The sequence below is a fragment of the Suncus etruscus genome, chromosome 11, assembly GCF_024139225.1.
Source record: "Suncus etruscus isolate mSunEtr1 chromosome 11, mSunEtr1.pri.cur, whole genome shotgun sequence".
In the NCBI taxonomy this organism is placed as follows: domain Eukaryota; kingdom Metazoa; phylum Chordata; class Mammalia; order Eulipotyphla; family Soricidae; genus Suncus; species Suncus etruscus.
In genome coordinates, this window is record NC_064858.1 from 79,221,067 (window position 1) to 79,233,945 (window position 12,879).

At 47.7% G+C, this 12,879-nt stretch overlaps 1 protein-coding gene across 1 annotated transcript; it reads right to left on the reverse strand.

Annotated features, from left to right (window-relative positions):
- Positions 1-268: 268 nt before the first annotated feature.
- KRT79 (keratin 79) lies at positions 269-12,610 on the reverse strand. The gene is made up of 9 exons (XM_049783447.1): positions 12,131-12,610; positions 10,046-10,266; positions 8,778-8,838; positions 8,591-8,686; positions 2,890-3,054; positions 2,550-2,675; positions 1,463-1,683; positions 1,000-1,034; positions 269-453 (listed from the first exon to the last, which is right to left on the reverse strand). The coding sequence occupies exons 1-9, from the start codon at positions 12,608-12,610 to the stop codon at positions 269-271; spliced, it is 1,590 nt and encodes a 529-aa protein (XP_049639404.1).
- Between the last annotated feature and the right edge of the window lie 269 nt (positions 12,611-12,879).

The window sequence follows — 12,879 nt, forward strand, 5'->3', positions numbered from 1 at the left end:
GAGGTGAGGGAAGTTGAGAGAGCCTGAGAGATTCAGCCTTCCTTTAGTTGCCTAAAAGTCACCCCCAATCACCAAACATGTTCAGGCTGGTGCCTTAGCCTCTCTTCCCGTTCCTCTGAGAACCAAGGGGATCCTGGGTAAGCAAGAGCCTTCTGGAGCTACACACCAGTAAGGGTCTGGAGCAAACACTGACCATTGCTCTCTGGGCTATGGTTTGGGGTAAGACATAGGGAACACAGGAGGGGTCTGCAGAGGCCATGGCTTGCAGCTAATATCTCCGGCTGGATGTCTGAAGAGTGGTGGTCTTCCTCAGGATGGACGTGCCTCCAGACATGGACCCTCCTTTGGTTGTACCGTAGCCCATGCTGGCCCCACCACCACCACCCAGGGAGATGCCACCTCTGAAGCTTCCTGCACTGCCTCCGCACACTGTGGTGGAGTTGCCAGTCACCGCTGCAAGGCAAGAGTTTGGATAAAGGTCAGAGCCATAGTAAATAGGACAGTGGCCTTGCAAGAGGCCAACCCTGGTTCAATCCCCAGCACCATATATGGTTCCCCAAGCCCCACCAGTAATAATTCCTGAATACCACATGGTGTAGCCCCAAAACAAAACAAAATGAAAAGAAAAAAAAAGGAGCTGGGCAGGATTCCTGCTGAGAAAGGGCTGAGGAACATCCAGAAATCAGAAGGGAGAGGAGTACTGCCAATTTGGCAGCAGTGCCATGGGGTAAAGAATCTGGGTCAGGAGCTTGGGAGATGACTCTAAAGGTTAGTGTGCCGGCTGTGCATGAGGAAGCCCAGGCATCAATCTCAGCACCTCATGTTCCCTGAGCATTGCCAGGAGTAGTCCCAAAATAAATAAGTGAAGCTAAGCAAGGAAGCTCATTCCCTAAGCTGCCCTGCCTTGTCAAGCAGACAAGGGTTATGACATGGTGCACAGACTGGGTAGGGATTGGACTGAGGACTGGGACTGTCAGGGGCAGGGCAGTGAATACTCACAGATGCTGACAGCACTAGGACACTCTCCAGACATCCTGGGAAAACAAACAGACCAGGAGAGGTAAGAGGCAGGTGACCCTGAGCCCCAGCAGTGCCCTGTCCTCTTCCCCCACCCAGGCTTTATAAAGGTTCCAGGCCCACAAACAAGAAGGGGGTATAAGGGGTGCTGCGGGTTCTCATGACCCTTCCTGGTGGGCAGCAGAAAATTTTCTCATAGCTTCCCTGTGCAGGGACCTGAAGGAAGAAACCAAGTGCCCACTGGACCACTAGTTACTGAAAGGGGCAGAGACAGTTGAGAAAAGGAATGACCCTAAGTAGAAGTGTCCTTGGGGATGATTTAGGGGCCCAACCCTGATTCACCCCTCTGCCCTGTCCCAACACCAAATGCACCTGCCATAAAGGGGTGGAGAAGAGGGTGCAGGGCAAGGGGGAAAGCCCACTCTTCAGGGCTAAAGGTGCTCACCGGCTCTCCTCACTCTCCAGCAACTTGCGGTAGGTGGCAATCTCCATGTCCAGGGCCAGCTTCACGTTCACAAGATCCTGGTAGTCACGCAGCAGCCGGGCCAGCTCCTCCTTGGCCTTCTGCAGGGCAGTCTCCAGGTCACCAAGCTTCTTCTGTGCGTCCTTCAAAGCCAGGTTCCCTCGCTGCTCTGCCTCTGCGATGGCAGTCTGCAGCTGCTGGCACTGTCAGGGAGGAAGCTGGGTTAGAAACATCCTCTATCAGGGCCACCACATTCATCTCTCTGCCCTCATCCAAGCCTCAATATCCCCCCAAGTACACACACATACATGAAGGCATGCACATGTGTACACACACTGTACATACATACATGCCCATGTTGCATACATAGACTGCTTCAAATGAATGGGATGAAGAGAAGCGGAAGGAAAGTATCTGAGACACTAATGCACAAGCAACTCATATAGCACCCAGGACTGGTCCTTACTGAGTCTAACATTAATGTTGTCATCTGTAGCTTAGCCAAGTGTCTCAGAGGAGACAAATAGAAAGGAGAAGCCTCACTATTAAGCATAGTCTTCATTAAAGTTTTAAGGAACCCACACTTGTTAGTCAACCCTTGATTCAGTTAACAGTGGTGCCAAAACCCTTGAACTCTGAGACTAGGACTTGACCTCCTGGAGAGGAGAAATCATTGATTTAGTTGTAACTGAGTCCTATAAGAACAAGACACCCAAGCCTAGGGGATTCAAGAACAACCCATTTATTAAATGTTACCAGTCCTGTCCCACCTTTTGGTGACATTATGATTCAAGTTCCCTATTGAAAATAAGCCAAGAAACATTCAAACTGGTTGTGTAAATATTGCTATTCTTTCCTTGATAGCCAACTGAATGTCGCTGTTTGAATAAAAAAATAAAATAGAAAGGAAAGTGTCTCTCCTGCTCTACCACTAATCTACTGTGTGGTCTTTGACAAGTCTCTGTCCCTCTCTAAACCTCAATTTCTTCTTCTGTGAAAGACACATGACCACCCAAGAGTATCTGTTTGGAGGCTTCTGCCTCCCCCAGACTCCCACCCAGAGGCTTACCTGCTTCTTGGCAGCATCCACCTCCCCTTGCAGCCTCTGCACTGTGCGGGTGAGCTCAGCAATCTCATTCTTGGTGTCCCGAAGGTTATCACCATGCTTCCCAGCCGTCACCTGCAACTCCTCATACTGGAAGTCAAAGAGAAGGGGAGTGAGCATTATTGGTTTCAGACCTATGTCAGGAATGTTTGGCCCCAGGACCCTCATAGCTAGAGACCGGGTGTGTCATGTGTCTGAACCTATGGAGCCTCCAGGGGATCCCATGGCATAACCCTTTTCAGGGCAGGGCCATTCCATGTCCATTCATACCAGTGTTTGGTCCTGAGCCAGCCCCTCCCCTCACCTTGGAATGGTACCAGGCCTCAGCCTCAGCCCGGCTCTTCTGAGCAATGAGCTCGTATTGGGCCTTGACCTCTGCGATGATGCTGTCCAGGTCCAGGGAGCGGTTGTTGTCCATAGACAGGATAACATTGGTGTCAGACACGTGGGTCTGCACTTGGCTCATTTCCTGAAAAAGCAGAGAGAGCTGCCACCTGCACTCCCAGATAGGTGGCAGCAGGGGTGCAGGAGGGGAATACGGCTTCTCAGGGATCCCCAACATCTGTGCTTCCTCTACTCAACATCCTGGAGGGGAGCTGCCACTTCACAGGAAGGCCTCAGTACCTCTCACTGTTTAAAGGGTTCTATTTTGTGTGTGTTTATGGGCTGCCCAGAGATCAGGGAAGCGGTGAAGGAAAGGACTTAGGATTTTTATGCTCCTGAATCATAGGACAAACTAAAGTCAGGCCCAGCCACAGCAGGTGACAAGTGTTCTATTAGATTGAGGAAAGGCTCCTGTACAGGGCTACTGATAGCCAAGAAATGAACTGCTGCCCACTTGTTACAGTCCTGATGTTAGGGAGACGAGGGAAGATGTTGGAGAAGAGCCATGGCACATGCAAGGCCACCCAGTCTGAGACCATCCAGTCTCAGTTCAGGCTGGCACCAGCTGCTGAGAAACAAAGCCCAATGGGCTTCTAGAATGTGCAGCAGATGAGAGTGCCAGATGTTCTCAGGCTTCTCTGTGTTCCCAGCCCTGGAATAAAGGCAGCTCTACCAGCTGCTCCTGTATTCTAGCTTTGAAGTCAGCTAGAGGCTAGGCCATTACTGTTGTGGCTCCCAGAAGAGACTGCCTCTATCTTTCTTAAAGGGCTTCCAGTCCATAAAGTTCCCAAAACCAGTTCATTCATCCAGGGCCAGAGAGATTGTTCAGGGGTTAAAGTACATGCCTCACATTTACCAATCTCCTTTCTAATTGCCAGCACTATACATGATCCCCTGAGTGTCACCAGGACTACTGAACACAGAGCAGAATCAGGAATAAGCCCAAGTATCAAAGGATGTGATCCTCCACCCAAAAAAATAAAACCATAAAAAGTATGAGTTGGGTGGATGCAAAAAAATTTTCAGCGCGTCTGCTGTTTGAACAGAGTCAAAACCTGTCACTGATTTTCTTATAGTATAATCAAGACTTTCTTTATCTTTGCTCTAAATAAAACTGATCTGTATTTTCTCTATAAAAAGTGGCATGAAGAGTAGCTTTCCCTCTTTTTTAAAGCCTAATTTATTGCCCAGTTAACTTCATTTTTTGCCTAATAAATTAACTTAATTTCTGCCTATCTTGTTGCCTCATTAACTTTGGTGACTTATTGAAAGTTAGCATTGTAAGTGAAAGCAACTAACAGAAAGTTTTCTGAAAATAAAAATCACTCATCTGCTGAATGTTCTATGACTCCAGGGGGGAGGAGAATACACCCCCTTTGTATTCTGCCCTCCCACACTGGCCCACCAGGGCAGCCAGCTGTGTGATAAGAATTCAAACAGCTGTTGGCTATTGTGAGAAGTGGTAAGCTGCTCTTCTATTTCCCAGTAGTCAAAGTTTAACTCACCCAGAATCACAAAAAAAACTATTTTTTTGGTTTGTTTTTTGTTTTTGGGGGGTCTCACCCAGCAGCACTCAGGGGTAACTCCTGGCTCTATGCTCAAAAATCTCCCCTGGCAGGCTCGGGGGGGGGGGGGGGGAAGGCCATATGGGATGCCGGGATTCGAATCACCATCCTTCTGCATGCAAGGCAAACACCCTACCTCCATGCTATCTCTTCGGCTCCACAAAAACTCTTAACTAGGGAGCCCAGGCTTAAATCTAGGGAGTCTGATCACAGAACTTGACAAAAGAGCCAAAAATGATAGCCATGCTGACTGAGTCAGTTAGTCTTATAAGTAAGACTTGTAAGGAGGGGAGGGCTGAAACCCCATTTTTGAAACTTTCACAGTTGAGTTAAAGACTAGAGCTCTGGAGGTGGGAGCAATAGCACAGCGCAAGGTGTTTGCCTTGCAGGCTGACCTGGGACAGACCAGGGTTTGATTCCCAGCATCCCATATGGTCTCCCAAGCCTATCAGGAGTGATTTCTGAGCAAAGAACAAGAAATAACCCCTGTGTGCCACAGGGTGTGGTCCAAAACAACACTGAGAACTATCATAGCAATGTCATTGAGTGAGGTATGTAGAAAGCCTGTCCCAAAAATAAACAAGAAAAGACTAGAACTCCAGAAACAGCCAAAACTGTACCAGGTAGTTGAAACCCCACAATTTCTCTATTTTATCTTCTGTACAATAGCTGAATACCTTCCAGACCTCTTTGAAAAGTCTTATCTAACACTCATGAGGCATATTGACAATGAAGAACACCATTTGTGTCACAGCCAAAATTTTGTTGCTCTCCTCCCACTCTCCCTCTGCAGTTCAGGGTCCTTCCATGGTCCCATCCTAGAGTGGTGTGGGGTAAATGAACTCTGGATTTTGAAGGCCAATAGGAGGCAAAACTTTTCACCTACCCATGTGTAACAGGGTGAACATGAAAAAAACAGGCTTCATGATAAACAGAGATGAGGAGGAAGGTCTCCGAAATAATGGGGTCTCCTACATAACAGGGCATCCATTATTTAGGGATACCAGTTATTTAGGTAGAGAGCATGGAGAACATTAGTCATGGCAAGGACCCAAAGAGAAAGGCCATTTAATCAGGAGATGAAGTCCACAGGGACCACACCCATTCTGGCTTGTGGGAGGCCAAGATGTAGCTTTCCTGCCTCCAAGAACCAGGGTCTATGGTGGGTCTTCTGGGTTTTCATGACATGTTGCCTGACCTAAAGCAGACCTGACATCACTAGTTGCTCCTGAAGACTGGTATGAATGAGGCAGCTGGAGAACATGGTCTGTCAAGAAATGTGACAGGAAGGGATCCTGGCTTGTCCTGAAGCTCACTATCCATGATTCCTCTTCACACAACCTCCCTACACATGATCCCCAGCCTACCTGCTGCTCCCAAATACTGTGCTAAAGCGGAAGGATAAAGGATGCCTCCCCCACTCCAGTACAGGCACCTTCTTTCCTTCCACTTGGGTGCTCTCTCTCATGAACTCCACCAGCTCTAACAGGAAGGCTCAACCACAGCCTGCATGTACCTCAGCAACAACCCCATCCCATCTGCTGTCACCCAAAACCAGACTGCAGATCCCTATCCAACCACCCAAAGAGAGGGACTCTATCTTCTATTGCCCTATGAAGGTTCTTGGTACAATCTCTATTGAGAAGAGATAGTGAATGGAGGTGTTGGAACCCCAGGCACTGCAGGTGGGTGGGGCCTAGGTGGGAAGTAGAGAGACTGGAAGGCCAACAACTCATCTATGTCTACCTTTGCTTTTCCATCAAGGCAGTCATCAAACTGGAAAGGGCAGGATGCTTGGGAGAAAATGGAAACCCAAAACAAACACAGTGTAGGAGAGATCTTGCCCAAGACAGATAAGCAGTTTCTCCTGAAAGAACAGTCATTTCTAAGGATCCTCAGATGCCAGAGGAGCTCTATGAGAAGAGAAGGAAGATTCCAAAATCCCAGACAGCCAATGTCCTGATTTCTCAAAGGGAAAAAGTGAAGGAATGTCCAAATTAAACTTAATGCTGATCTAGAAACCTCTAGAAGGAATTATAGAAAGTGTACATAAGACAGAGCCAGAGTTCCCTGATGAAGAGGCAAGACAAGGGGATTTTATTTTCTTCCAGTCTTTCCCCAACTGCTAAAGGACTGCCATGAGTTAGCCGACAGCCTTTCACAGCTTTTTTGAAAACAAAACAGAAATGTGTGGCCCTATGATGTGTGGTTAGGGGGCAATGTGAGGAGCAGGAGCCCCAGAACAGCTCTGATTATTGAGAAGGATGAGGTCAGCCTGGTGCTGTGTCCACTGAAGATATGGATATTGGACTTGGCCTGTCTGTCTGGACATGTGTGTCACTGATAAACTGAAATGATCACAAATAACCATGCTTAGATTTTCTAAGCCCTGTGGGTCACCCAGAGCTGAGGCCCCACTGATATACCCAGTTATCCACTGGGCAGATCCCATATGTGAAATAAAGAATCCAGTTTCAAGGTGCCCACATCTCCCTAAAACCAATAATGAAGTCACTATTAATATGTCAAAGATAAAAAAGAGAGTCCTTAAGCCTTGCCTCAACTTCCCAAAATCAGGAATTTGAAGGGAGTGGATGGATGCCTGACTGACTGGTGTAAAAAACTGAGGAGTTATGGGCACTGGAAATCCCCAGAGCCACTGTGCTATGCTGTGGGGAAATCTGTACCACAGATTGAACTCAGTACTTTGCACCTGCCAAGGACAGGAAGGCATTAAAGAGCAAGTGTTGTGAAAAAGCTTCTAAAGAGAACACAAAGGCAGAGCAGTGTTGGGCCACATGAAGAGCACTCAGAACCCTGAACTTCTTTATAGGCCACAGGGTCAGTCCTGAAATTATGCTGACCTCTAAAGAATTGGTCTTGAGGCTGGTGAGATAGCACATCAGTAGGGCATTTGTCTTGTATGTGGCCAACTGAGACAGACCTGTGTTTGATTCCTGGCATCCCATATGGTCCCCTGAGCCTATCAGGAGCGATTTCTGAGCACAGAACCAGGAGTAACCCCTGAGCACCGCCAGGTGTGGCCCAAAATAAATAAATAAATAAATAAATAAATAAATAAATAAATAAATAAATAAATAAAAGAGTTGATCTTTAGGGAACTGTGTCACATTCAAAACATAGACAAGTGTAGCCCAGGTAAGAAACAGCCAGGCAGAAGCAGACCCAAATCCACTCTCTAATTGCACTGTCCAAGGAAGGAAATGTCTGCTCTAGAAAGAACAAGTTCCCTGCCTCCAGAGGTATTCAAATAGTGCTTGGGCAGCTGCTGGCAGGGGGGTTTATAAAAAGACTCACAGCAAGTAAAAAGCTAACTGAAGCTTCAAACCATTCCTTCTCAGTCTCAGATTCTGTGGCCAATTTGCATTTGACTTCACGCTCTCACTCACATCCTAAAAAAAATAAAACTTATTTCTTGAGATCCCACCTGAATTCTATGATTGACAAACCCCTCCTCACCTCGCCTGAAATCTGAAATCTCAGTTGTCCATCTCTGCCTGTCTCTGCTCCCCGATCCCTGTGGTATTACAGAGTGCACAGAGGAGCAGAGGAACCCAGCTGTCTGTCTGTCTCTCTCTCTTTCTCTCTCTCTGTATGTGTGTGTGTGTGTGTGTGTGTCTTCCTTTCTTTTTCTTCTCCAGGTTGTACCCTCAGGGATCGCTCCTAGCCAAACTCAGGGAACCAGTTAGGGTGTCAAGGAATGAACCTTGGTAGGCCCTATGCATAAGTTCCTTCCATACTATGCTAATTCTTCAGTTCTCCCCACAAGGCATCTCACTAGCAGTGAACATGTTTCTTGGAATCTGACTCAGTGCCCCTTGACTATCAGAATACACATATTATAAATTTTTCTGAGAATTATATATAAAGCTTAGCCCAGGGCCTGACTCATCCAAAGAACTTAATCTAAGCCATTAATTCAAGGTCATTGAATACTGAAGTTCTACCTTCTGTCAGTCACATTGCACTGGACCAGGCCTTAAGGACAATCCCCAATCCCAGGGTCACTATCCCTTGGTTCCTTGGCCAACTCACCATCTCATACAGATGATTCAGGAACTCGATCTCCTGGGTCAAACTGCCCACTTGACCCTGCAGGTCTGTTCGGCCCATGTAGGCAGTATCCACATCCTGGGGGTAGGAGAGTGAGTAGACATCTCAGTCCTGGACTCTGGCTCATCTCTAAATCACTGGGCACCTGTCCCCCACATAACCCTCTCACCTTCTTGAGCATCACAAAATCGTTTTCTGCAGCAGTGCGCTTATTAATTTCATCCTCGTACCTGGTTCACAGAGATATATATAAGTCACTCTCTACCCAATTCTGCCTTCAAAGAACCTCAGATCCAACTGGCTGAAGGAAGCCATAAGACCTTCTCTCACCAAGCATATCAATTTTAACTGCATTGGGCCAGAAGAGTAACTTGGAATGTCTTTTTTTTTTTAGTATGTATTTCTCTCTCTCCCTTTAGAAACCTGAATATCAAATCTTTGCAATAATATGGCAATCAAAAGTAGTCAACTCCCTGGACTTGAGCCCTAAGGAGGAGGTATAGGAGCAGGTGAAGCTATGTCAACAGCAGCTCACCTTTGCACTGACTTTCAACAGCAGGATGGCACTTAAGACAATAAGCTTCTCCCCCAAGTGCTTTTGTTGACACACTAAGTTAGAAGTTGTCATTATGAAGTTAACAGAAAAGTTAGGAAAGATCAGACTTTACAGTATCCACCATACAATGGACTCCTTGTGTGACTCTTTTTTTTTTTTTTTTTTTTTTTTTTTTTTTTTTTTTGGGTCACACCCGGCGGTGCTCAGGGGTTATTCCTGGCTCCATGCTCAGAAATTGCTCCTGGCAGGCACGGGGGACCATATGGGACGCCGGGATTTGAACTGATGACTTTCTGCATGAAAGGCAAACGCCTTACCTCCATGCTATCTCTCCGGCCCCGTTTGTGTGACTCTTAATTGAAACAAACTATATTTATGATTTATACTTTGAAAATCAAAACTGATTGGATAGTTAGTAGATATTGAGAAATTGCTGTCTAAAAAATTTTAGGTGTAGTGGTAGCATTGTCACTACAATTTATAAAGTTGTTAGGCAAATGAACTACAATGAATATTCACAATTAAAATGACATTATTGCTGCAAGACAATAGGGAAGAAACAAAATGAGAGTAGGGGACAGATGAGTCAAGATTGGCAATGAGTCTATGAATATTCAAGCTGGAGGGATAGAATATAAAAGTTCGTTTTCTTATTCTTCCTTTCTCATACTAGTTTGTTTTTTAGTGACAAACAAAAATAAGTGTGACAGTTCTTCAGGAGGCAGCAAGTAAAGGTCTAAGCATGGAGGGGAAGTGACTCTTTCTGTGCTCTTCCCGGAGCAGGTCCTGAGACTCTGAGCCTAGGCTGACCCTCCAATGAAGAGCTCCCCGAAGTGCCTTCTCCCCAGCCCCATGACTGAAGCCTGCCCAGCCCGCCTTACTTGCTCTTAAAGTCCTCCACAAGATCCTGTACATTCTTCAGCTCCGAGTCCAGCCTGCCCCGCTCATTTTGAAGGTTGTCCAGAGTCCTTCGCAAGGTGCTTATGTAGGCCTCAAAAAGGGGTTCCACATTATTCCTGGTGACACCCGAGTTCTGGCCCTGCTCCTGTAGCAGTGCCCACTTGGTCTCCAGCACCTTATTCTGCTGCTCCAGAAAGCGCACCTGGGTGAAAGCAAGAAGAGTGGGCTGGTCACACAACCTACTACAGAGGAGGGGTAAAGAAAGAGAGACCATCCTCACAACCAGGCAGGGCCATAATCTTGCTTGGGGAAGAAGTTCCTCAACAGACTTTCTTGGCTGGACAAGACAATTCACTGATGAAAAGGAACTAATGAGTTCCCAACATAATTGCCCTAATTCCATCCCTTGCTAGTTGGCAACCTTAATCAAGTCCTAACTTAATCAAGTCTTAATCACTCACCTTGGGTAAAGTGGACTAGATCAATGTCTCTGAGCTCTAATTCTGCCCCAGATTTCACCACTAAAAAATACAGACACATACATAAAATGTATTACACATGTATGCGTATGTACAGATGTATATGCATATGTGTGTATATAGGGAATATAACAAAATATAACTAAGTGCTAAAATTTAATGAACCTGGATGAAAGTTTATTCAGTAGTAGAACAAGCTATTCTGGCAAATATTATGTAAGTTTGACATGTTTGAAAATTGGGTTCTTTTTGGTTGTTTTTTTGTTTGTTTGTTTGTTTGGGATCCATATCTGTCATTATTCAGGGGTTAATTCTGGCTCTGTATTGAGGAATTAATCCTTGTGGGCTTGGGAGACCATATGGGATGCTGAAATCAACCTCAGGTCAGCTGTGTGCAAGTCAAGTGTTCTACCTGCTGTTTATTGCTCCAATCTCAGTTGGGTTCTTTAATAAATACCAAGGCTCACACCTATGTCTATAGACTCCAAAAGGTTTCCTTGCCCTATCAGGGCTCCAAGATCCCAGACCCCCAGCCTCCTCTCAAGACCCAGATCCAGGTTGATCCTGAGAGCCATGTGAAAGGTTTTTACACCTTTGGCCACAGAGGCTGTCCCACAAGAGGAGCAAAAGTCACTGGAAGGAAGGTGAGGCAGGTGGGCGGACTTGTCCTGCTCCCACAGCTAGTCCCTTCAGGTCCCACCTCCTTAGCCCTGCTGTGTAATGTGGCCCAGACACCGCACTGCAAGTGCATCTGTCCTGAACACCAGTGACACCTCCTAGGGCCAAGCACTGTGGAGCCCAAAAGCAAGCACCTGCATGAACCTGGACAAGTCTTTCAAGTCAGTAAGTCCACAGTGTAGCTTTCTCTTCTAAAATGTGTACAATAATACTTCCTCTGACTCCTCATGGCATACTGGAACCCCCAAAGAGAAAGGGGGTAAGAATATTCCCAGGGATCCTGTAAACTAAAGCAGTTTTCCACCAGATGTTTCCTATTACCTGTGCACTCTGGACAGAGGTAGACAATTCCCTGTCAGCCTGGAGGCTGTAGCTGTTCCCAGCCAGGCTCATCCCTGGGCACTGTGACCAGAGACCACCCTCCTTGTGATCCACCTCAAACTGTGCTTCTGCGCTGGGACAGCAAGAAATAAAAGCCAACAGCGGGCTTCGCCTAAGGCCACCTCCAGTTGGGTCCCTATTATGTCTGTCCTGAGGCCTCCTCTGAGGACACTTGAATACCTTGATGCTAGAAGCAGGTTCCCCACTAAAAGGAACAGAGAAGAACCCCACCATTTAAATGAGCAATGTGACTATTCTGTGATGGTTGGAAGGGAAGCCCTGGGAAGCCCAGTGATGACGTGTAGGGGGTCCTGGTCAATGGCCTCACAGGAAAGCGCCAATAACTTGAGCAGTTTCTATAGAGGCCCTGGAGAATGTCTCTGCCATCTCTGCCATCCAGGCATCCCCTGTTCTTGTGCGAAGCCGCTAGAAAGTCATTCCCTGACTCCACCTGCACTGGCACCAACTCAGCATCCATGGTACCGACTGCTACATTCCAAGGAGCCCCTCCCCTCCAGCCTCACTCACCTTGTCGATGAAGGAGGCAAACTTGTTGTTCAGAGTCTTGATCTGCTCCCGTTCATGGGTGCGCACCCTCTGGATCTCGGGGTCAATCTCCACATGGAGGGGGGTCAGCAGGCTTTGGTTGACTGTGACCTCTTGAATGCCCCCAGGGGGACACACTGGACCCATCGTCTGCCTACCAGCGCCCAAACCCATGTAGGCCCCACCGCCCAGGCTGAAGCCGCCCAGGCCACGAGCCGAGGATGCTCCTCCGGCCACACTGACCGAGATGCTCTTGTTGCCCCCCAAGTTGTAGAGACTGCGGCTGCCAAAGCCGCCCATGCTGGGGCCACAACGGGTGCCTCCACCGCTGCCCCCACTCCGGGACACAGTCACGGAGCTAAAGCTGGTGCGGGCCCTGGAGCCACCACCACCACCACAGGCAGAGTTGGAGCTGAAGCCCCCCTTGGTGGAGAAGGTCTGCCGAGACATGGAGGAGCGCATGACTGCAGAGGAGTCTCTGAGAGCTGGGAGGAAGAGCTGGGAGAAGCGGGGAGCTGTGGCCTACCTTGGCCTTTTATCTTTTCCCAACTGGGTTGGTTCTGGGCAACACACACACTCCTGCCCCATCGCCCCAGGATGGAGGGAGGGGTTCTGTGGGCTGTGTGGGGAGTCCCTGTCCCCTAGCAGGAGGGAGGGGTTGGTTCTGTTATCACCCCTGAGACTGTCTGGGGTAAGATGCCACCTCCCCCAGGGTTCTCCTCACCTGGAAC

Bases quoted from the DNA above. Each gene is read 5' to 3' on its own strand.
- KRT79 (XM_049783447.1), bottom strand. From the start codon at position 12,610: ATGCGCTCCTCCATGTCTCGGCAGACCTTCTCCACCAAGGGGGGCTTC. The intron at 3,055-8,590 runs GTGAGTTGGCCA...CTGCTTTTTCAG, and splicing joins TGAATCATCTGTATGAGATG to GAAATGAGCCAAGTGCAGAC. The intron at 1,035-1,462 runs GTGAGCACCTTT...TTGTTTTCCCAG, and splicing joins CTGGAGAGTGAGGAGAGCCG to GATGTCTGGAGAGTGTCCTA.